Genomic DNA, 17,911 nt, shown 5'->3' on the forward strand with positions numbered 1-17,911 from the left:
GGTGATTGGGATGGGATAACCAGTGGCACATAGCAGAACTCGATCCTAAAGTCTAAGTGGGTTATCCTGAATCCTGGAAGTGTGCTTCATCCAAAATAATGCATTACCTCATCCCCATAGTCAAACCAAGGCCGATTTTACACCCTTAGTGAATGGACCCAAATGGACCCAAAAATAATCTGCAACCGCTGCCCATGGTGAACTCTGCTACCTGCACTAGTTCTGGAAGCAACCTTCGCCACATGTGTCCTAAACTCCCAGCATTGTGTGACTGGGACTATGTTGGACAGGATTCTAGAATCTACATTGGTTCTCCCATGAGCTCCTATGAACTTGCCAACAGATCTATGGGTGGGCTTCTCACCCTCTTTATGGTGATGGCATTCTCTTTGGACCTAAAAGTCACAATTAACTACGACCACTTCTCCAGTGAGACCATGGCATCTGCAGCCTCTCTACCACATCTAGGAAGAGGCTGGATCCTACATGCTGAACAACCACTTCAGGGACCTCCAGACTGAAGTCCCACTGCAGTGCGCAGGTAAATTGTTAGGCAGTGAAGTTGCATGAGAGCCCCTGTGGTATTCCAGAGTCCCTGGCTTGATTCTAAAATTATTACATACAAGGGTCCAAGCAGGAGATTAGCCCATAGATCATAGACTACGTCATGTACTCATCTTTTCCTGTGAGCTTGCACCTGTGATTTTCCCTCTACATATTGCATTGAATGCCTTTCCTATAGGACCCTAGCTACACCGTATGTTCTGTGCACCTATACTTTTTGCATTATATTACATAATTAGTTCATTAAAATCCCTTTCCGCTTTATAAATAAAACATCAGGTTGGGCATTCGTTATATCGTACTCGAGAAGCAATTTGCTGCTTGCCTGCTACCAGAGAGTCGATTGCTAAAGGAGTGTACTTGATGTTCGGTGGTAAAAAGATTTAAACCAAATGTTTGATTGAAAGTGACCCTCTGTTCCTTGGGACCCCAAAACCATTTCTGACAGTTACTACTTTACATTTTATTCTTTATCATTGAGATACCTAAAGCTAATGGCGTTACTGAGTCCAAAAGTTTATTTGGATACTTTTTAGATGTATAACTGTGTTCCATTACTTCAGCTGTTCATTTTTGGGAGAGTTGAGTAATGCTTAAGAGGCATATGAGGGTATGCATCTGACAGTTTTCTGGAAAGTACCAGACCTCCTTTTTTCTGTGAGTATCCTGCCTCTATAGTTTGGAAAAGCTAGAGGTCTGTATAACAAATTGTTTTACTTTATAGGAATCTGATGAAGATTCTGAAAATAGTTCTGAGGAGCAAAAGCTGGTAAGCATTCTAAATAGAATACATTATTAGAATACTTGATGTTGGTGGAATGTTTTAATCTCTTCAGCTGTATGGGCAACAGTGACATTTGAGCGAAATTGCCTATTTTAAAAATCATACTCACAGTTCACTGAGCGTGGCATGACACTGTTCCTAACAGTTCTTCCCCAGTTATACAGCATGTTAAATTAATAGAAGGGGGAGCTTCTTGGTCTCAGGTCATAACCCTGATTATTAAAGATACAAGATGTTCTTCTCTCTCTCTCTTTTTTAAGAGTACGTCAAGGATTCATTGTTCTGTCCTTTTTGTTTATCACCATCAACCTTCCACACGCTTATACTCTTATTCATTCTCCCTGGTACTCGCCTTGGCTACACAATCATAAGTGTGATCTCTGGCTACAGTACGCAAAATGTCATGGAAAACATTCTAAAAGAAAAAGCTGAACTCCTTATGAACTCAAGCTGTAGTGTTGTGTGGAAAGGTGGAAATCTAAAACTTGTAAACGATCTACAAGGAAAAATAGGAACCACAGGAGGGCAGTCCAATGTTACCCACATGCCCCAAGATGAGTACAATTTAGACAAGACATTTTCAGGAAATATCAAAGATAGTTGAGGACATTTTTAGTGTGCCAATTACACAAAACGTTGAATGTCTGTCAAGTTGTGATACAGTGTTTCATTATGTGTATGCATGTTGTGTGACACACCTATCAATGTGGATGGGCCCTGTGTAGCCTTTGACATTTATCAAGCATAAATCCATTTTTACCATTATTTTAATTTAGTCATATCTTTTAATATGGTCCTCTTAGCAAACTGCATTGAGTGATGAAGATGATGATGATGGATCTAACCTCTTTGATTCCGAAAAAGAAGAGGAGGAAGACACTGTTGAAGACCATGCAAAATCAGTAAGATTATTGATACTACATTTTACCATGCACCTGCCTTTGTATCATGACATTGACTCCCAAAATATTGTTTCACCTGATTTTCGATAATGAGGAAATCATTTTGAGTTCGATACACGTGAGGACAGCCATCTCTGTGATAACGTAGCAAATTGAAAACGTAACAAGTTTTTTCTGAAGACGTATAACTTGCAGTTGTGAAATCACTTCATACTGGCTGAAAAAGTAATGATGTGACCAAGATATGATAAACACTGTTTTGTTATTTTCGTCTTGAAATTTTTGGCTTTGGGCAAACATCTTTGCCAAACTGTTTCTTTTTTTTTTTTTTTTTTCTTCTTTTTTGTATGGTTTTGGAAACGTCTTTGCATTTGTAGGCTTTTTAGCTAAAGCACTGTTGATAAATTACATTATGTTTTCTCTATAATGTATCCACCTTAAACACACAGGGGGTTATTACAACTTTGGAGGAGGTGTTAATCTGTCCCAAAAGTGACGGTAAAGTGACGGATATACCACCAGCCGTATTACGAGTCCATTATATCCTATGGAACTCGTAATATGGCTGGTGGTATATCCGTCACTTTACCGTCACTTTTGGGACGGATTAACACCTCCTCCAAAGTTGTAAAAACCCCCACAGTTTTGAGTGAAGACCACTCTTTTTAAAAAGTGTCATAACATTAAAACACCTCCAGTTTTAGCACTGAGCTCCTTTTGGCAGCGTCCTTGAGCACCCCACCTATCTAGCAACTTTTGGCATTGAATCCTGGCTTTTCTTGCCAGCAGTTGTTTAAGGTTCTCCCCTCCCATGATACAGCTTATCTCCATAATCACACTCATGCTGCCCCACATGGCTCCTCTGTGTCCAGACTGTCTTCTTAATCTGCCCATGTGGCCATATCTTCTTCAATTTGTGAAGGCAACCTCTAGCATGATACACCAACTCCACCGCTCTCATGCATCAGTCCACGTTGCTGACCACTCTGCCACCGTGGGAATTTTTGCCCCCCTCCCCAGTGATTTACGACATCTCTGCTGGCTGCCATCAATCAATGTCACAATACTGACTAATAGTTGATATCTATTCTGTGTTTGCTCCACCCAGATTCCCACCATCACCAATTGCGGGATCAGAGTGAGTGAGCAATCTAGAACCAATGATATCCTGCCTCACAACTTTTCCCAGTAGACATGTAATTTCAGACACTCCCACAGTGTGTGGAGCAGGGTTCCTTTCTGTGCACATCCCCTAAGGCATTCGTGTATGAAAGTAACCTCTTTCTTGGCATGGTTAAACCCCCTTTTCTGCCTGATGTCAGTGTGTTTGACTTTGTTCACTGGGATCCTGCTATCCAGGACCCCGGTGATTATGCTTTCGCTCCCAAAACTCTGTATTTCATCCCACATTTGGCACACTGGTGCCCCTATATAAGTCCCTAGTATATGGTACCCAGGTCCCCATGGCATTGGCGTACCAGGGGATCCCTATGGGCCGCTATTTATGTTATGCAACCTATAGGGAGCCCATAAATGTTCTGCAGGCCTGCCATTGCAGCCTGTGTGAAACGGTGCATGCACCCTTTAACTGCCAGTTCACTGCACCAGGTCACTATAAGTAACCCCTATGGCAGGCCCTCCTAGCCGAGGGGGCAGGGTGCAAGTACCTGTGTGTGAGGTCACTACCTATGTCCAGCTACATAATGGTAACTCTGAACATAGGCATGTTTGTTATCAAATGTGTTGGAATCATACCACAATACTTTTGCAAGTATTGGTTGTACGATTCTGAGAAATCTGGGGGCTCCTTAGAGGACCCCCAGTATTGCTACTACAACCTTCTGAGATGTTCCAGGCAGCCCAAGCTGCTGCCACCTCCCAGGCAGGTTTCTGCCCTCCTGTTGCTTGGGCAGCTCAAGCCCAGGAAGGCAGAATAAAGGATTTCCTTTGCGAGAGGGGTGTCACCCTCTCTCTTTGGAAATAGGTGTTACATGGCTTGGGAGGGGTAGTCTCCCCAAGCCACTGGTATGCTTTGAAAGGCACATTTGGTGCCCTCTGTGCAAAAAACAGTCTACATCAGTTCAGGGACCTCCAGTCCCTGCGCTGGTGCGGAACTGGACAAAGAAAAGGTGAGTGACCACTCCCCTGTCCATCACCACCCCAGGATGGCAGGGAACTCTGGGAGCATCTGAATGGCCAGGTCAGGCAGGTGACGTAAGAGCCCCCTCCTGATAGGCGGTCACCCACCTAGGTGACCAGTCCCCCTTTCAGGGCTATTTATGGTCTCTCTTTTGGGTGGTTCCTCCTATTTGGCTTGCAAGATTCCATCAGGATTCCTCTGCAACCTCCATTTCCACTTCTGACCGAACAAACTGCATCTGGACTCTCCAGGACCCAACAATCTGCAACAAAGATGAAGACTTCGCCTGCAACATTGTTTCCACGGCTCCTTCCAGGTTCTGCATCATTTCCCCAGTCGTGCATCCTCTGAGGACAGCCTGTCTTCAGTCTGCACAAGAAAGAAGGTACCTTCCTTGGAGTGAAGGAGTCCCTCCCCTGCATCTGGGGGCACCATACTGCAATGACGACTGGCTGCGTGGATCCCCTCTCCTACTGAGCTGCATGGATCCTGCATCATGGGTGGTGTTTGGATGTGGTCCCTTCGGTCCTCTCTACCAGCTGTCCCACTTGGGTGGAGGTAAGCCCTTGCCTTCCCACGCAGGACAGTACCCATGTGCACCATGTCTTTTGCACCTGCCAAGGCTTGTTGGCAGTTCTTCCAAGGGGTCTTCGGGCATCGTGTAGCTCCAGCCCCCAGCACTGCGACGCACAGCTCCCTTAGTGGCTCTTCCGCGGCATGGCACTCCTTTTCATAGTGCTGTCTGGGTTCCATCTGCAACTTCAGTGTCTCTTCCTGTGGGACTCCTGTGAGTGCTGCCTCTGCTTCTCTGGGCTCTCTGCGACGCTGGGTTGAGTCCTCCTGGGTCTTGCTGGTCCCAGGCAGCACCACTTTCCGCCAACCGCAAGGTTTGCCCGTGCCAAAGGCTTGTTTGCGGAATCTGAACACGCAAACCCGTTTGCAATCTTCCTTACGGCATGGGACATGACCTGTATCCTCCAGGAAATCTCCTCCGACTCCAGGGCTGCAGCGCTGACCTTCCTTCCTCACTGTCGACCAACTTCTGCATCCTCAGCTTGGTGGGTAGGGGCTCCTGCCCCACTGAACTCTGCTGTGTCTTTTGGACTTGGTTCCCTCTTTCCACAGGTCTTCCTCTTCAGGAATCCACTGTTGGTTTCTTGCAGTTGTCTCTGGGTTTTGAAAATCTCTACTTTTCTTCTTAGTGAGTGTTTCGGGGAAATTCTACTCATGCTTTCCTGGTCGCTCGGGGTGTTATGGTACCTACCTTTGTGCTTTCCTTGTACCCCCAGCTCCCATCTACACATTCCACTTACCTAGGTGGGGGTCCAACTTTCGAATTACATTTTTTTTAGTGTGTTTGTACTCCCCCCTAGGGTCTCTATTCTCTGTTGTGTTTTTCACTGTTTTGCACAGTTTTCTAACTGTTTTATGCCTCTTTCTGACTATTAGTGTATCTAGCTTGTGTGTTACCTCCTAAGGGAGTAATGGCGCTATAGTATTTTTGATGCTGTGTTGCTATAATAAAGTACCTTCATTCAGTGTAGCACTGAGTGTTTTCTTTCATGTGTGTAAGTGCTGTGTGAATACAGTGGTATTGCATGAGGTTTGCTTGTCTCCTAGGCAAGCCTTGGTTGCTCATCCACAGATACCTCTGAGAGCCTGGCTTCTAGACACTGCCTACACTACACTACACTACACTACACTAATAGGGGATACTTGAACCTGGTATAAGGTGTAAGTACTTTAGGTACCCATCACACACCAGGGCAGTTTCCTACAATCGGTCATCATCTGACTGCCCAATTTGGTAAAGTAAAGTCCAATACGCCCTGTGGAACCGCTTCAGCAGTAGCAGCCAGAAGCCCGCCTGTATTGCTGCCTCTCTTGGGTATCGACAAGCCCCCCCCCCCCCTACCCCAAGTCCCTCTCCCAGATATTGCGTAGGGCATCCAGAAGGGCAAGACTATGGGCTTGATTTAGATGAATACTCTGTCACAAATGTGACCGATATCCCATCCGCTGTATTATAATCCCATTATATCCTATGAGGATCATAATATGGTGGACGGGATATCCGCCAGTTTTTGTAATGGAGTATTCCTTCTGCCGAGATCTAAATCAGTCCCTATGTGTGAGCTGAAAGGCGTAGATTTGCTGTGCAGCATATTTGTTTAATGGTGCCCCCAGTACTTTCCATTGTAATGGAGCTGCTTCCTCAATATCACGCAGAAGGTCCATGTAACCTTGCTGGATGTGTTTCTTCTGTTGGTATAGGAGATATTGATCCACCAGCTGCTCAAATTGTGGCTGGAGTTTGGGATGTCCCCCCACTTTCAGGATGCCATATAGGGCCTATTCCTGTATCCCTCCACTTTCTTCAGACGTGGTTGCACTGCAGAGTCCCAAAGCGTGGTCTGCAGCATCACACTGCCCTTCCAACCCAATGCTTCAGTCGCTTCTCGCCATATCCTGTCTGTGCGCTCTGGTTTGACAGCGAGTTTTACTTGCCCATCCCATACAGCCATTTTATGTAGTCCATAGCTCTCCTGTCTGCGAATTATGACAGCTCCTGCAGAGTCATGTATGCCTAGTCATTAATAACTTCTAGCTGGTCCACACACTAGTATAACTTTAGGTTTTGGAGTCTTCATTCCCGCACACCTCTGGTTTAAGCATCAAAGTAGACAGGGTTATTCTCGGTGGACCTCCATCCCAGATTGGCAGTTTGGATGCTGCGTCAACATCTTTGAAAAACTCCTCTTTTGTTTTCTGCACGATTTACAAAACCTTAGGGCAGTAGATCATTTTGTAGACTGATGCACAACTTAATTCAGAGACTGGAAGCTTTTTGCAGTTGGATACCACCCCTTTAAATTCATGCAGGATGCATCCCAGATTTTCCCAGAAAAAGTTTTCTGGCTGCTCTGTCACATGGGTGCCTAGGTACTTAAACCTCATTAGTTCCCATATCAGGGGGTAGCACCACTCACCCATTGGAGTCCATTTTTTCAAGGGGTAAGCAGTGGATTTAGTCCAATTTATTCAGATCCCAGCATCTGCCCTGAACACTTCGAGGATGTACAGGACCTGGGGGATCAAGAACCCTGAGCCAGCCACATGCAGCAAAATGGCATCAGAGTATAGCGAGACTAGGTCTTCCCACTCAAGGTCCCATTTTAAGTCCCATGCACAGGGCATCAATTCGGATCCAGGTCACCAGGGGCTCAATCACAAGTACAAACAGGAGAGGTGACAGTGGGCATCCCTGCCTGGTGCCCGTGCAGAGCCTAAATTCCCTTAACCCTGTCCCATTCACATGGACCTGGGCCAGTGGTTCCCGATACAGCAGCCTCACCTATTTTAAAAATCCGGTCTGAAGCCCATCTTCCACCGGACTGCCATCAAATACAGCCATTCCACTAAATAAAATGCCTTCTTGGGATCCAGTGGGAGAAGCACCTCTGGTTCGGCATTTTGATCTTGTTGAGCCAGACAACCAAACAAGCATACAAGATTGTCTGGTTGCTCTATAAAGAATAAAGCCTGATTAGTCAGGGGCTACTATTGTGTCTACCACCCTCATGAGTCTGGTTGCCAGTACAACTTTTGTTCCCATGTTACACTCTAAAGGAGAAAGGCAAACATACAGAATTGCTACTCATGTATAAGTGTGCTATCGGAGTGCCAAATCTTCTCACTACAATAACAAAATCAGGTCTGCCACTAATATTCCTAACAAACTCTCCTAGATGGTTAAAGAGCTCTTACACCTCCGGCCCAGCAGTCTTTGGAGAACTCACAAAGTTTCTGGAACAATGTTGCAGTTTACTTTACAGAAGAAACTTTGAAGATCTATTCCAACTTTAATGTGAATGAGAATAGGCCTCCTCTCACGTTGACTGCGGAGGATTGTATGGATCAACATTCCTCTGCAGTTGTATCTGCTTTTCCTCCAAGCTCCCCAATAAAAGTGAAGAAAAACAAAACTCCTTATTAAACATGAAATCAGGTTCACCTGATGGCCCCTACCCTCCTAGAGTTCTACAACTCACCCCTGATCAGATTTCGATTTTCTTATTAAAAAGTCTTCTATCGGATAATGACAACAGGAATGTTTCCCCGACCTTGGAAGGAAGCAGTAGTTATTCCTCTTCAGAAGAAACCCAATGGGAATCCATGGGACCTAAAAAGCCTGCACCCTATTTCTCTTCTGCCCGCACCGTCAAAAAGCCTTGTAAAATATATCGACCAGGAACTGGTTGAATTTATTGCTACTTGTAACCTTTTGAATCCTTCACAGAATGGGTTCCTAAGTGGTCACAGCAGTCTGCGCTTGTTGACGCCGTGAATTTCATTTGTTGCGAGGTGGACCAAGGAGGTGCTGCTATCTTGGTATTGTAGGATTTGTAAGCGGCATTTGACACAATATCCCCATCAGGGATACTGCTTTGGACCTCCTGGGCTCCTTTCTCAAATAATCAGCTGCAGGAATTTCAGGGCAGAGCTGTTCAGGCTCCCCCTTGGGGGTTCCACGGAGGTCCTCCCTCAGCTCCACTATATTTAACATATATATGGCCCCCGTGACTAAACTGGTGTGGTTGGTTGGCTTTCAGGTACTGTCCTATGCAGACCCTATGTAGCAGATAGTTCAAACTCTGTATGATCATCGTCAGTGCATGGATGAAGGAGAATTGATAAAAATTAAACTCAGAAAAGACAGAGATTTTGGTCTTTGGGGCACAGCATTCGGTGTGGTCAGAACTCTGGTGGCCTGAGATGTGTGGTCCTTTACCTATTCCAGTGGCCCTTGCAAAGACCCTAGGGGTAATTTTTGACAACACTCCTACATTTAACACCCAAGCCAATAAGACTGTGAGTTCCTGCTTTTCTCTTTCCACCTATTCCTCAGGAACTCAGAATAGTAGTATTCGTCACTTTAATTACCTCATTCCTAGACTATTGCAATGCTTTATACTTAAACATCAGTAAGTTCTGCTTAATAAACTGCAGGTCATTCAGAAAGTCGCAGCCTGTCTTGTCCTGAATGTTCCTGAACAATTCTCAGTTAGGGGAAGCATGCACTCCCTTAACTGGCTGCCTCTACTGAAGCCATATAGAGCACTTTGCATGGTGTAGTTGGCTCTTAAGCATTTCACTGGTATACCCTAAAAAGACTGTGAGGATCATATTCTCTTAGGATGGCAACCTTTCCTAGATTCCAGCAAGCCAGGTGGGACGGTCGCTCCTTTTTGGTATCAGCAGCGAAACTGTGGAACACTATGCCTATACCCATTGCAAGCTTGAACTCCTTTGTAGATTTCCGCAAACAATTGAAAACCTTTCTCTTCTCCCTCCTGTGATTGCAGCTCTCTGGTTGCAGCCAATCTTTTTTCTAGTACTGACATTAGCGCTTTGACACCTGTGGGCATAGTGCGCTATGCAAATCTCTTTCCAATCCATTCCATGTTCAGCGAGGCACAATCTTCCTGCTGGTTACCCTCCTTGTGGATAAGGGCAATATCTACCTGCCTCAAATCCCTTGGCAGAGTCCCTTTCCTCAGTGTCAACTCGAACATTGCTTTCATGAGAGTCACTATGCGGGATTTCATACCCTTATGGACATCCAGTGGTAACCCATTTCCTCCAAGATTTCGTCCACATTCACTTCCCCTTCTAAAGACCTGCTCACTTCCTCCTCCAATCTGAGAATTTGGAGGTCCCTCCCACAATTCTGTCCATCGGTAGGGTTATCTCCCAGTTTTGAGTTGCACTTTTTCTTTTACAGGTGATCCTCGAAGGCCTGTGCAATTTCTCATGGGGTCTCCACATGATTTCCCTCTCATGATAGGTGGACACTCTATGTATCTGTCTTTGTCCCTCTTTCTTTCTGGCAAGCCAGGCCAGCAGCTTGCCTGTCCTGTTTCCCAAATAATACAACCTTCCCTGCTTGTTTCTGAAGAGCTGCCTTGCTTCTTTTTGAGCCAGACTGCGGTATTCTTCCCTAAGTGCCTCAAAGGCCATTGCCTGCTTACCCCTGAGATGCAACACGTATTCATCTCTTCCTCCACCCCCCCCCCCGTCTTTGCATGATTTCTCCCTTTTCCTCTTTTTCCTTGTTACATGGACTATCAGATCCCCTCCAAGGCACATTTTGTGTGCCTCCAACATTGTAAAGCTAGAGTTCTCCGTCCCTTCAATTTCGGTGGCTTCTCATGTCACTTCCCTCACAGCTTTATCAGTCACTTCCCACGGGTGCAGTCTCCAGCCTCTCTCCAGTCTGGGGAGTCCAGTCACCATGATGTCATCATTGGGGTGTGGTCTGAGATCCCCTGATGTGGTATTCTGTAGTCCAAACGTCTCCCACCATTTGGTGCGGCACTAATAGGTAGTCCAGTCGGGACATTGATCTAATTGAGTTGGAGGCATATGAGTATTGTTGTTGGTGGTTGTGGGCCCTCCATATGTAGGCCAGCCCAGTCACATCTAGGAAATCTCCTAGCCAGGTGCCCACCTTCTGGGGATCCCTGAATTGGTCACTCAGTCCATGTTCCCTACAAGGGTTATGTTGAGGTCCCCCCTCCTACCAGTATCTGGTCTTCAGGTGTATTTGTAATCCACTTGCCTAATTTCACCAGCCTGTCTCGCTGCAGTCCCAGGGGTAAGTACCAGGAGGCCACCACCAACCAAATGGCGTTCCAACTTTCCCCTGTGGCTGCATTAGAGCCCTGGGGGTGCGCCCACATTTTGGTGACCTGCAGTAGCAGCGTCTTTTTGCCATTGCCCCTATTTCGCTCAACCCAGGGAGAATCTAGAATGGGCCAGGAGCCAGTAGCTCCACCAGTATAGGAACCTGTATGCAATAGAATCACGTCTGGATCATGCTTAGCCAGTGATTTAGGCACTGTTCCCCTTTTTTAGCTTGCTCCCCAAATTATTAACATTGTACAAAAGTATTTTGTGCCATTTGTAGGATGTTTCTCATGTCCTGGAAGCTGAACAACCGGACTACGATCGCCCTTGGCAGGGCCTGGTTGCCGAAGAGTGACCAGTAACCCTTTGTGCCATTTGTAAACCACTTGGACGTTTTCCCCTCCAGCACCATCAAAGACAACCAGTTGTCAAGGATTACCTCTGTGCAGGGTTTCTCTGCCCTCTTTAGGACCCCCCACTAGCCGAATGTTGTAGCAGCTGAAGCGCTCCTCAGCATCAGATAGCTCATCCTTCAGGGCTGGCACCACCTTTTCCAGCTCCTTGATACACGATGTAGTGAAGGCCATTCTTGACCTGAAGACCACTGCTCTACTTTAAGGGAGGGAGTGTCTAATAGAACTTCCTCATTGTCAGGCCACATTCAATCTATCTTTATTCCAGAATATAGACCGACATTGTCCCTGAGTTAATTGTAGCATCTTAAGGGCTATTCCAATCAAATCTTTAATCACAATCCTTTCCTCTGTACAGCAAAACTTCATGTCTGCTAGTCAAGAACAGAACACTTAGGGGGTCATTCTGACCCTGGCGGTCGGTGATAAAGCAGCGGCCAACCCGCCAACAGGCCGGCGGTCAAAAAAATGCAATTCTGACCCTGGCGGGAACCGCCAACACAGCCCGCCGCATTAACACTCCGACCGCCACGGCGGAACAAACAAACAGCGGGGCGGTCACCGCCAACAGCCAGGCGGCAGACAATGTACCGCCCACCCTATCACGACCCACCAATCCGCCACCTTTTCCGGGGCGGGAGCCCCGCCGATAAAAACACGGCGGAAACAGACATTTCCAATGGAAAACGCTCACCTCGAGACACTCCACGCGGAATCCGGACAGCATGGAACCCGAATTGAACATCATACCTGCTCTCGTCTACCTGCTCATCTACCACTAGTACGAACTCCGGCGCAGACGTCAACGGTGAGTACTGCACCTACGACACACGGGAGGGGGGAGGAAGAAAGGTTATGGGCATACACATATGCGACCCCCCCACCCCCCCCCCAATATGTACACACCAATGCAGAGCAGGAAGTCACAGTGACACCACACAAAGACCCTTTAAAAATACAATGACACAACCAAATTTTGAATAAATTTTCATGTACAAAAAAAGCACCTGGAAATAATTGAGCAACCGTGAAAAATATTTACAAAAACCAAAAAGATATACACATCAGTGTATCACTGAAGTAACAAGTCCTGCACATCCTACGAATCTAACATGTCCGTGGGCCAAGGTTCTGCGAAACAAGGGCAAAGCCCACACACGAGACCTGAGTCCTTTGGAGAGAACACTGCAGGGGCATCCGATGTCAAAACTACAGGCACCTCAGGGGGAAGGGAAGGGGGGGCCACCACAGCCACATGAGTCCACGACGCCAGATCCACGAGGAGCCACCATGCCCACTGTACCATCCTGGGGAGTGCAAAGCCACAGTCTCTCAAGTCTCTGCAGTGGGTGGGTTGCCCACTGGACCATCCTGGGGAGTGCAAAGCCACAGTCTCTCAATGTCTCTACAGTGGGTGGGTTGCCCACTGTACCATCCTGGGGAGTGCAAAGCCACAGTCTCTCAAGTCTCTACAGTGGGTGGGTTGCCCACTGTACCATCCTGGGGAGTGCAAAGCCACAGTCTCTCAAGTCTCTGCAGTGGGTGGGTTGCCCACTGGACCATCCTGGGGAGTGCAAAGCCACAGTCTCTCAAGTCTCTACAGTGGGTGGATTGCCCACTGTGCCATCCTGGGGAGTGCAAAGCCACAGTCTCTCAGGTGGATTACAGAGTCCACTGGTCAAGGAGGAGGCATGGTGGGCACAGTGAACCATAAACAGTGCCTGAGACGGCGGGACCCAGCGCAGCGGTGCATGACATGGCGATGTCCAGCGGAGCGGTGCTTGACAGGAAGGGTCCAGCGGAGCGGTGCTTGACAGGAAGGGTCCAGCGGAGCGGTGCTTGACAGGAAGGGCCCAGCGCAGCGGTGCTTGACAGGAAGGACCCAGCGCAGCGGTGCATGACATGGCGATGTCCAGCGGAGCGGTGCATGACATGGCGATGTCCAGCGGAGCGGTGCTTGACAGGAAGGGCCCAGCGGAGCGGTGCTTGACAGGAAGGGCCCAGCGGAGCGGTGCTTGACAGGAAGGGCCCAGCGGAGCGGTGCTTGACAGGCAGGGCCCAGCGGAGCGGTGCTTGACAGGCAGGGCCCAGCGGAGCGGTGCTTGAGACGGCGGGGCCCTGTTCAGCGGTACCTGTCTTCACGGCGGGGCCCTGTTCAGCGGTACCTGTCTTCACGGCGGGGCCCTGTTCAGCGGTACCTGTCTTCACGGCGGGGCCCTGTTCAGCGGTACCTGTCTTCACGGCGGGGCCCTGTTCAGCGGTACCTGTCTTCACGGCGGGGCCCTGTTCAGCGGTACCTGTCTTCACGGCGGGGCCCTGTTCAGCGGTACCTGTCTTCACGGCGGGGCCCTGTTCAGCGGTACCTGTCTTCACGGCGGGGCCCTGTTCAGCGGTACCTGTCTTCACGGCGGGGCCCTGTTCAGCGGTGCTCTTGCAGTATGTCAAGGGAGTCATACCTGGCCTGGACACCCTGCTCAGTCGCCCTCCGACCGTGCTGTGTCGGGCCCCTTCGGGGAGTGAGTCCTGGGCCCTTTTGTGTCGTCCCTTGCAGCCGGGATGGGGCTTGTGGGGCCCTCCTGCTCCGCGCTCCTGGTGGTTGTCCTCTCCGCCCTGCTGTCCTTCCGCTCCTTAGATGGGGCTCTCGGGCCCTTGCCTCCCCTGGCTGCTGTGGCCGGTGAAGTGGCCGGAGTCACCTCCTTGGGGGCAGCCGTCTCTGTCCGCTCACGGCGGCCCTTCAATTTCCGGGTCCTCTTGCCTGGGGGGGGGCTGGCTGTCCCCTTGCTGCTCACCGAAGTGTTACTGCTGCCAAAGGGTGGACTCCACATGCCATGCACCACTTGCACTGTAGTAGTTGGGCTGGTGGTGGCTGAGGTGCCCTTGGGACTTTTCCCAGTTGGAGGGGGTGGGTCGGGGGAGGGAAAGAGGTCAAAACAGGAGAGGTAATTTTTCTTGGGACCAAGGTAAGGGGTAGGAGTAGTGGTGAGAGAAGTGGAGGAAGAGGATGTGGTTGTATGAGAGCCAGGTGTGCTGTCCTTGGGTGCAGGTGACTGGGACGTAGGCTGTGGTGATGTGGTTGGCTGTTGTTTGGGTGTCTGCCTGCGTTTATGTGTCTTGGAAGAGGGGGTGACAGACACAGTGGGAGAGGACACAGGGGATGTGTAAATGCCAGTGGGGGTGGTGACTGCAGGTGTGCGGACTGTAGTGGAGGGTTTGCTGGTGGTGGAAGAACTGGCTGATGTTGGGGTGCATGCAGGTGTGAGTGTAGACGTCACAGGGAGGGAGGAGGGAGACGAGGAGGACGGGGACACAGAGGTGGTAGTGACTGTTGATATGTCTGCATCTGTGTGTTGCTTGGGTGAATGCTTGTGTTTTCTGTGGTGCTTATGTTTGGATGAGCTGGCCTTGGGTGTTGAGGTGTGTGCAGGCTGGTCTGATGGTGTGGATGGGATAGGTTGAGGTACAGGAGACAGAGAAAGGGTGGAGGCAGATAGAAGAGGGAGACTGGAGACAGGGACAATGGCTGCCGTCAGTGCTGAGGCCAGAGCAGTGAACGCTCGTTGATGGGCAGCCTGACCCGAATGAATGCCCTCCAGGTAGGCATTGCTCCGATGCACCTCCCTTTCCACCCCCTGGATGGCATTCAGAAGGGTAGTCTGCCCAACAATGACCGTCCTCACCAGGTCAATGAGCTCCGCACTGAGGGCAGCAGGGGTAACAGAGGCAGGGGCTGAGATGCCTGGGGCGAAGAAGACGCGCGCCTTCCTGGCCGAGCGGCCACAGAGCGAAGACTGAGGGGCTGCTGGGAGGGCGGTGCTGGTGCGCTGGGTGGCGGCTGTACCTGTTGTTGCGGGGTGGCACAGATGGTGCCGCCACCGCTAGGGAGCTCCCAAACGAGGACGTGTCCGTGTCGCTGGTGTCTCCACCGGCCCCCGTTGTGGTGCTCCCCTCGCCCTCCGGATCACTGGTGCCCTCGGTGTCTGTGTCAGTGCCCACCGGGGCCTGGTGACCTGCAGCTCCCTCCTGCTCCGACGCCAAATCTCCTCCGCCTGATGATGCTAAAACACAAGAAGACAAAGATTTAGGGTGGGGGGAGAAATGAAACAAAGTTGAGTGCATGCCTTAGCAATACCCTTTGCGGAGAGGACAGACACAGGTGCCTCGTGCACTAAGTCGCGAACTTGGGGTACACTACTCAGTACTTCTGACTAGGCAAACAGGTCTAGGGACAACACACGCGCACATGTGTGATGCTGGAGCATGGGTAGCTGCACTTGGCACCCTACAGAGGTGGGGGGCGGGGGCACAGGGCCATGCCTAAGGGAACGGACTACACTACAGAGAGCGCCCGGGCCTAATGTCACCCACAGCCCTCCTCCCCCACCCAGACGCCTCCAATGCGCATACAGATAGGAGAATGTGCGGATACTCACCCCCTTGTGTCTGCTGTGCTGTCCTCAAGCGCCCATCCAAATTAGGGTAGGCCACCGCCAGGATCCGGGACATCAGGGGGGTCATGGTGTGACTGGCACCCCTCCTAGGTCGGGAGGCCATCCCCAGCAGTGTTTCTGCGGTCTTCCTCGTTCCGCGGCGGATGTCCTCCCACCTCTTGCGGCAGTGGGTGCCCCGTCTGTTGTGGACCCCCAAGTTCCGGACTTCCTCGGCGATGGCACGCCAAATATCGATTTTCTGGTGGGCGCTCACCTGTTTGACATGTACAGGGTGGGAAAGAGAAACCGTCACATATCTGCATGTTTGGAGTACATGCCCCCCCCTCTCCCCAACCTTGTCATGGTTCCCATTCTCTCATCTGTCGTGCGTTGCACTCCCCATTCCCTCCACACCCCACCAATTTACATCCCCCCCCCTCCACACAGGCATAACCCATTCAATGTGCACTGAGTGTACTCACCTGTTGGTCTGGAGGACCGTAGAGTTGCGCATACTGGGGGAGGACCCCGTCCACGAGCTTCTCAAACTCTTCTGAACTGAAGGCGGGGGCCCTTTCACCAGTAGCAGCAGCCATTGTCACTTCCAGACCGAGTTCACAGCAGCACTTGCAGTATAGGTCCTCTCCTGTGGATGATCAGGTCTCGAATGATTGAGCAGATAGAAAATGGCGGTCACGCCCGCGGCGGTGTGTCCCGCGACCGCCGGCGCACATCGTCATTGGCTCCTGAAACCCATAGGCTTCAATGTTAACCAATGCGTCTTCGCACAGCGGTCTTCGACCGCCTACCGCCACGGTGTGCCCCGCCAGCGCAGTGACCTCACATCCCATTGTCCCACTTCACAGGTCAGGCATCGGCCATTTCAAGGGCCCACATGGCTTAATTTCTAATGCGTCACACAGGCCTAGGCCTTGCAATGGCACACATACAAACATATCAAACCATACATTTACCTGTACTGTGCAAGCTGTGTTGTACGTACCTGTGAGTGGATTGACTCTGTACTCCATATTCTCCTTCCTAGGCACCGTCCGCTGGGACTAGCGATGAGAAGGAGGAATCCTCGCGTGTACCGGCCGCTGGTGGACCTGTCGACAATGGAAGAACGCCATATAATACTACGATACCGACTTGACCGTGCCTCCATCCATAAACTGTGTGCCCAGCTGGAGCCAGCCCTGATGTCCCCATTCCGCCAACCCACAGGAATTCCCCCTCTAGTGCAGGTTCTGTCTGTCCTCCATTTCTTTGCAACTGGCTCATTCCAGACAACAGTGGCCATGTCATCTGGGATGTCTCAGCCTATGTTTTCCAAGATCTTATCCAGAGTGTTGTCTGCCCTGATGAAACTCATGCGGAGCTACATCATTTTCCCAGAGAAGGGTGATTTGCCTACAGTGAAAGCTGATTTCTATGCCCTTGGACACATCCCCAACATCATTGGTGCAATTGATGGGACCCATGTGGCTTTAGTCCCCCCAAATGACGATGAACAGGTGTACAGGAACAGGAAGAATTACCATTCAATGAATATCCAGGTGGTCTGTTTGGCTGACCAGTACATCTCCCATGTAAATGCCAAGTTCCCAGGGTCAGTGCATGACGCGTATGTTATGCGAAATAGCAGCATTCCCTATGTGATGGAACAGCTAGAGAGACAGCGTGTGTGGCTAATAGGTGACTCTGGTTACCCCAACCTGCCGTGGCTACTGACCCCAGTGAGGAATCCCAGGACCAGGGCAGAGGAACGGTACAATGAGGCCCATGGGCGTACTAGGAGGGTGATTGAGCGAACCTTTGGGCTCCTGAAGGCCAGGTTTAGGTGCCTGCATATGACAGGTGGATCCCTAATGTACTCACCAAAGAAGATGTGCCATATCATCGTGGCGTGCTGTATGCTCCACAACCTGGCTTTGCGACGCCAGGTGCCTTTCCTGCAGGAGGATGGTCCAGATGGTGGTGTTGTAGAA

The 17,911-nt window shown here is 49.9% G+C and overlaps 1 protein-coding gene across 7 annotated transcripts in view; it reads left to right on the forward strand.

The window, feature by feature from the left end:
• The window catches only part of LOC138300721 (WASH complex subunit 2-like), a 780,011-nt gene that overhangs the window by 71,104 nt on the left and 690,996 nt on the right, over positions 1-17,911 (forward strand). For all 7 annotated transcript variants that reach the window (XM_069240414.1, XM_069240416.1, XM_069240417.1 and 4 more), the window contains exons 7-8: positions 1,289-1,333; positions 2,152-2,250. In XM_069240414.1, the coding sequence (XP_069096515.1) occupies positions 1,289-1,333; positions 2,152-2,250 (144 nt within the window). The remainder of the gene's footprint in view (positions 1-1,288; positions 1,334-2,151; positions 2,251-17,911) is intronic.

This window comes from Pleurodeles waltl, chromosome 6, assembly GCF_031143425.1.
Source record: "Pleurodeles waltl isolate 20211129_DDA chromosome 6, aPleWal1.hap1.20221129, whole genome shotgun sequence".
Lineage (NCBI taxonomy): Eukaryota > Metazoa > Chordata > Amphibia > Caudata > Salamandridae > Pleurodeles > Pleurodeles waltl.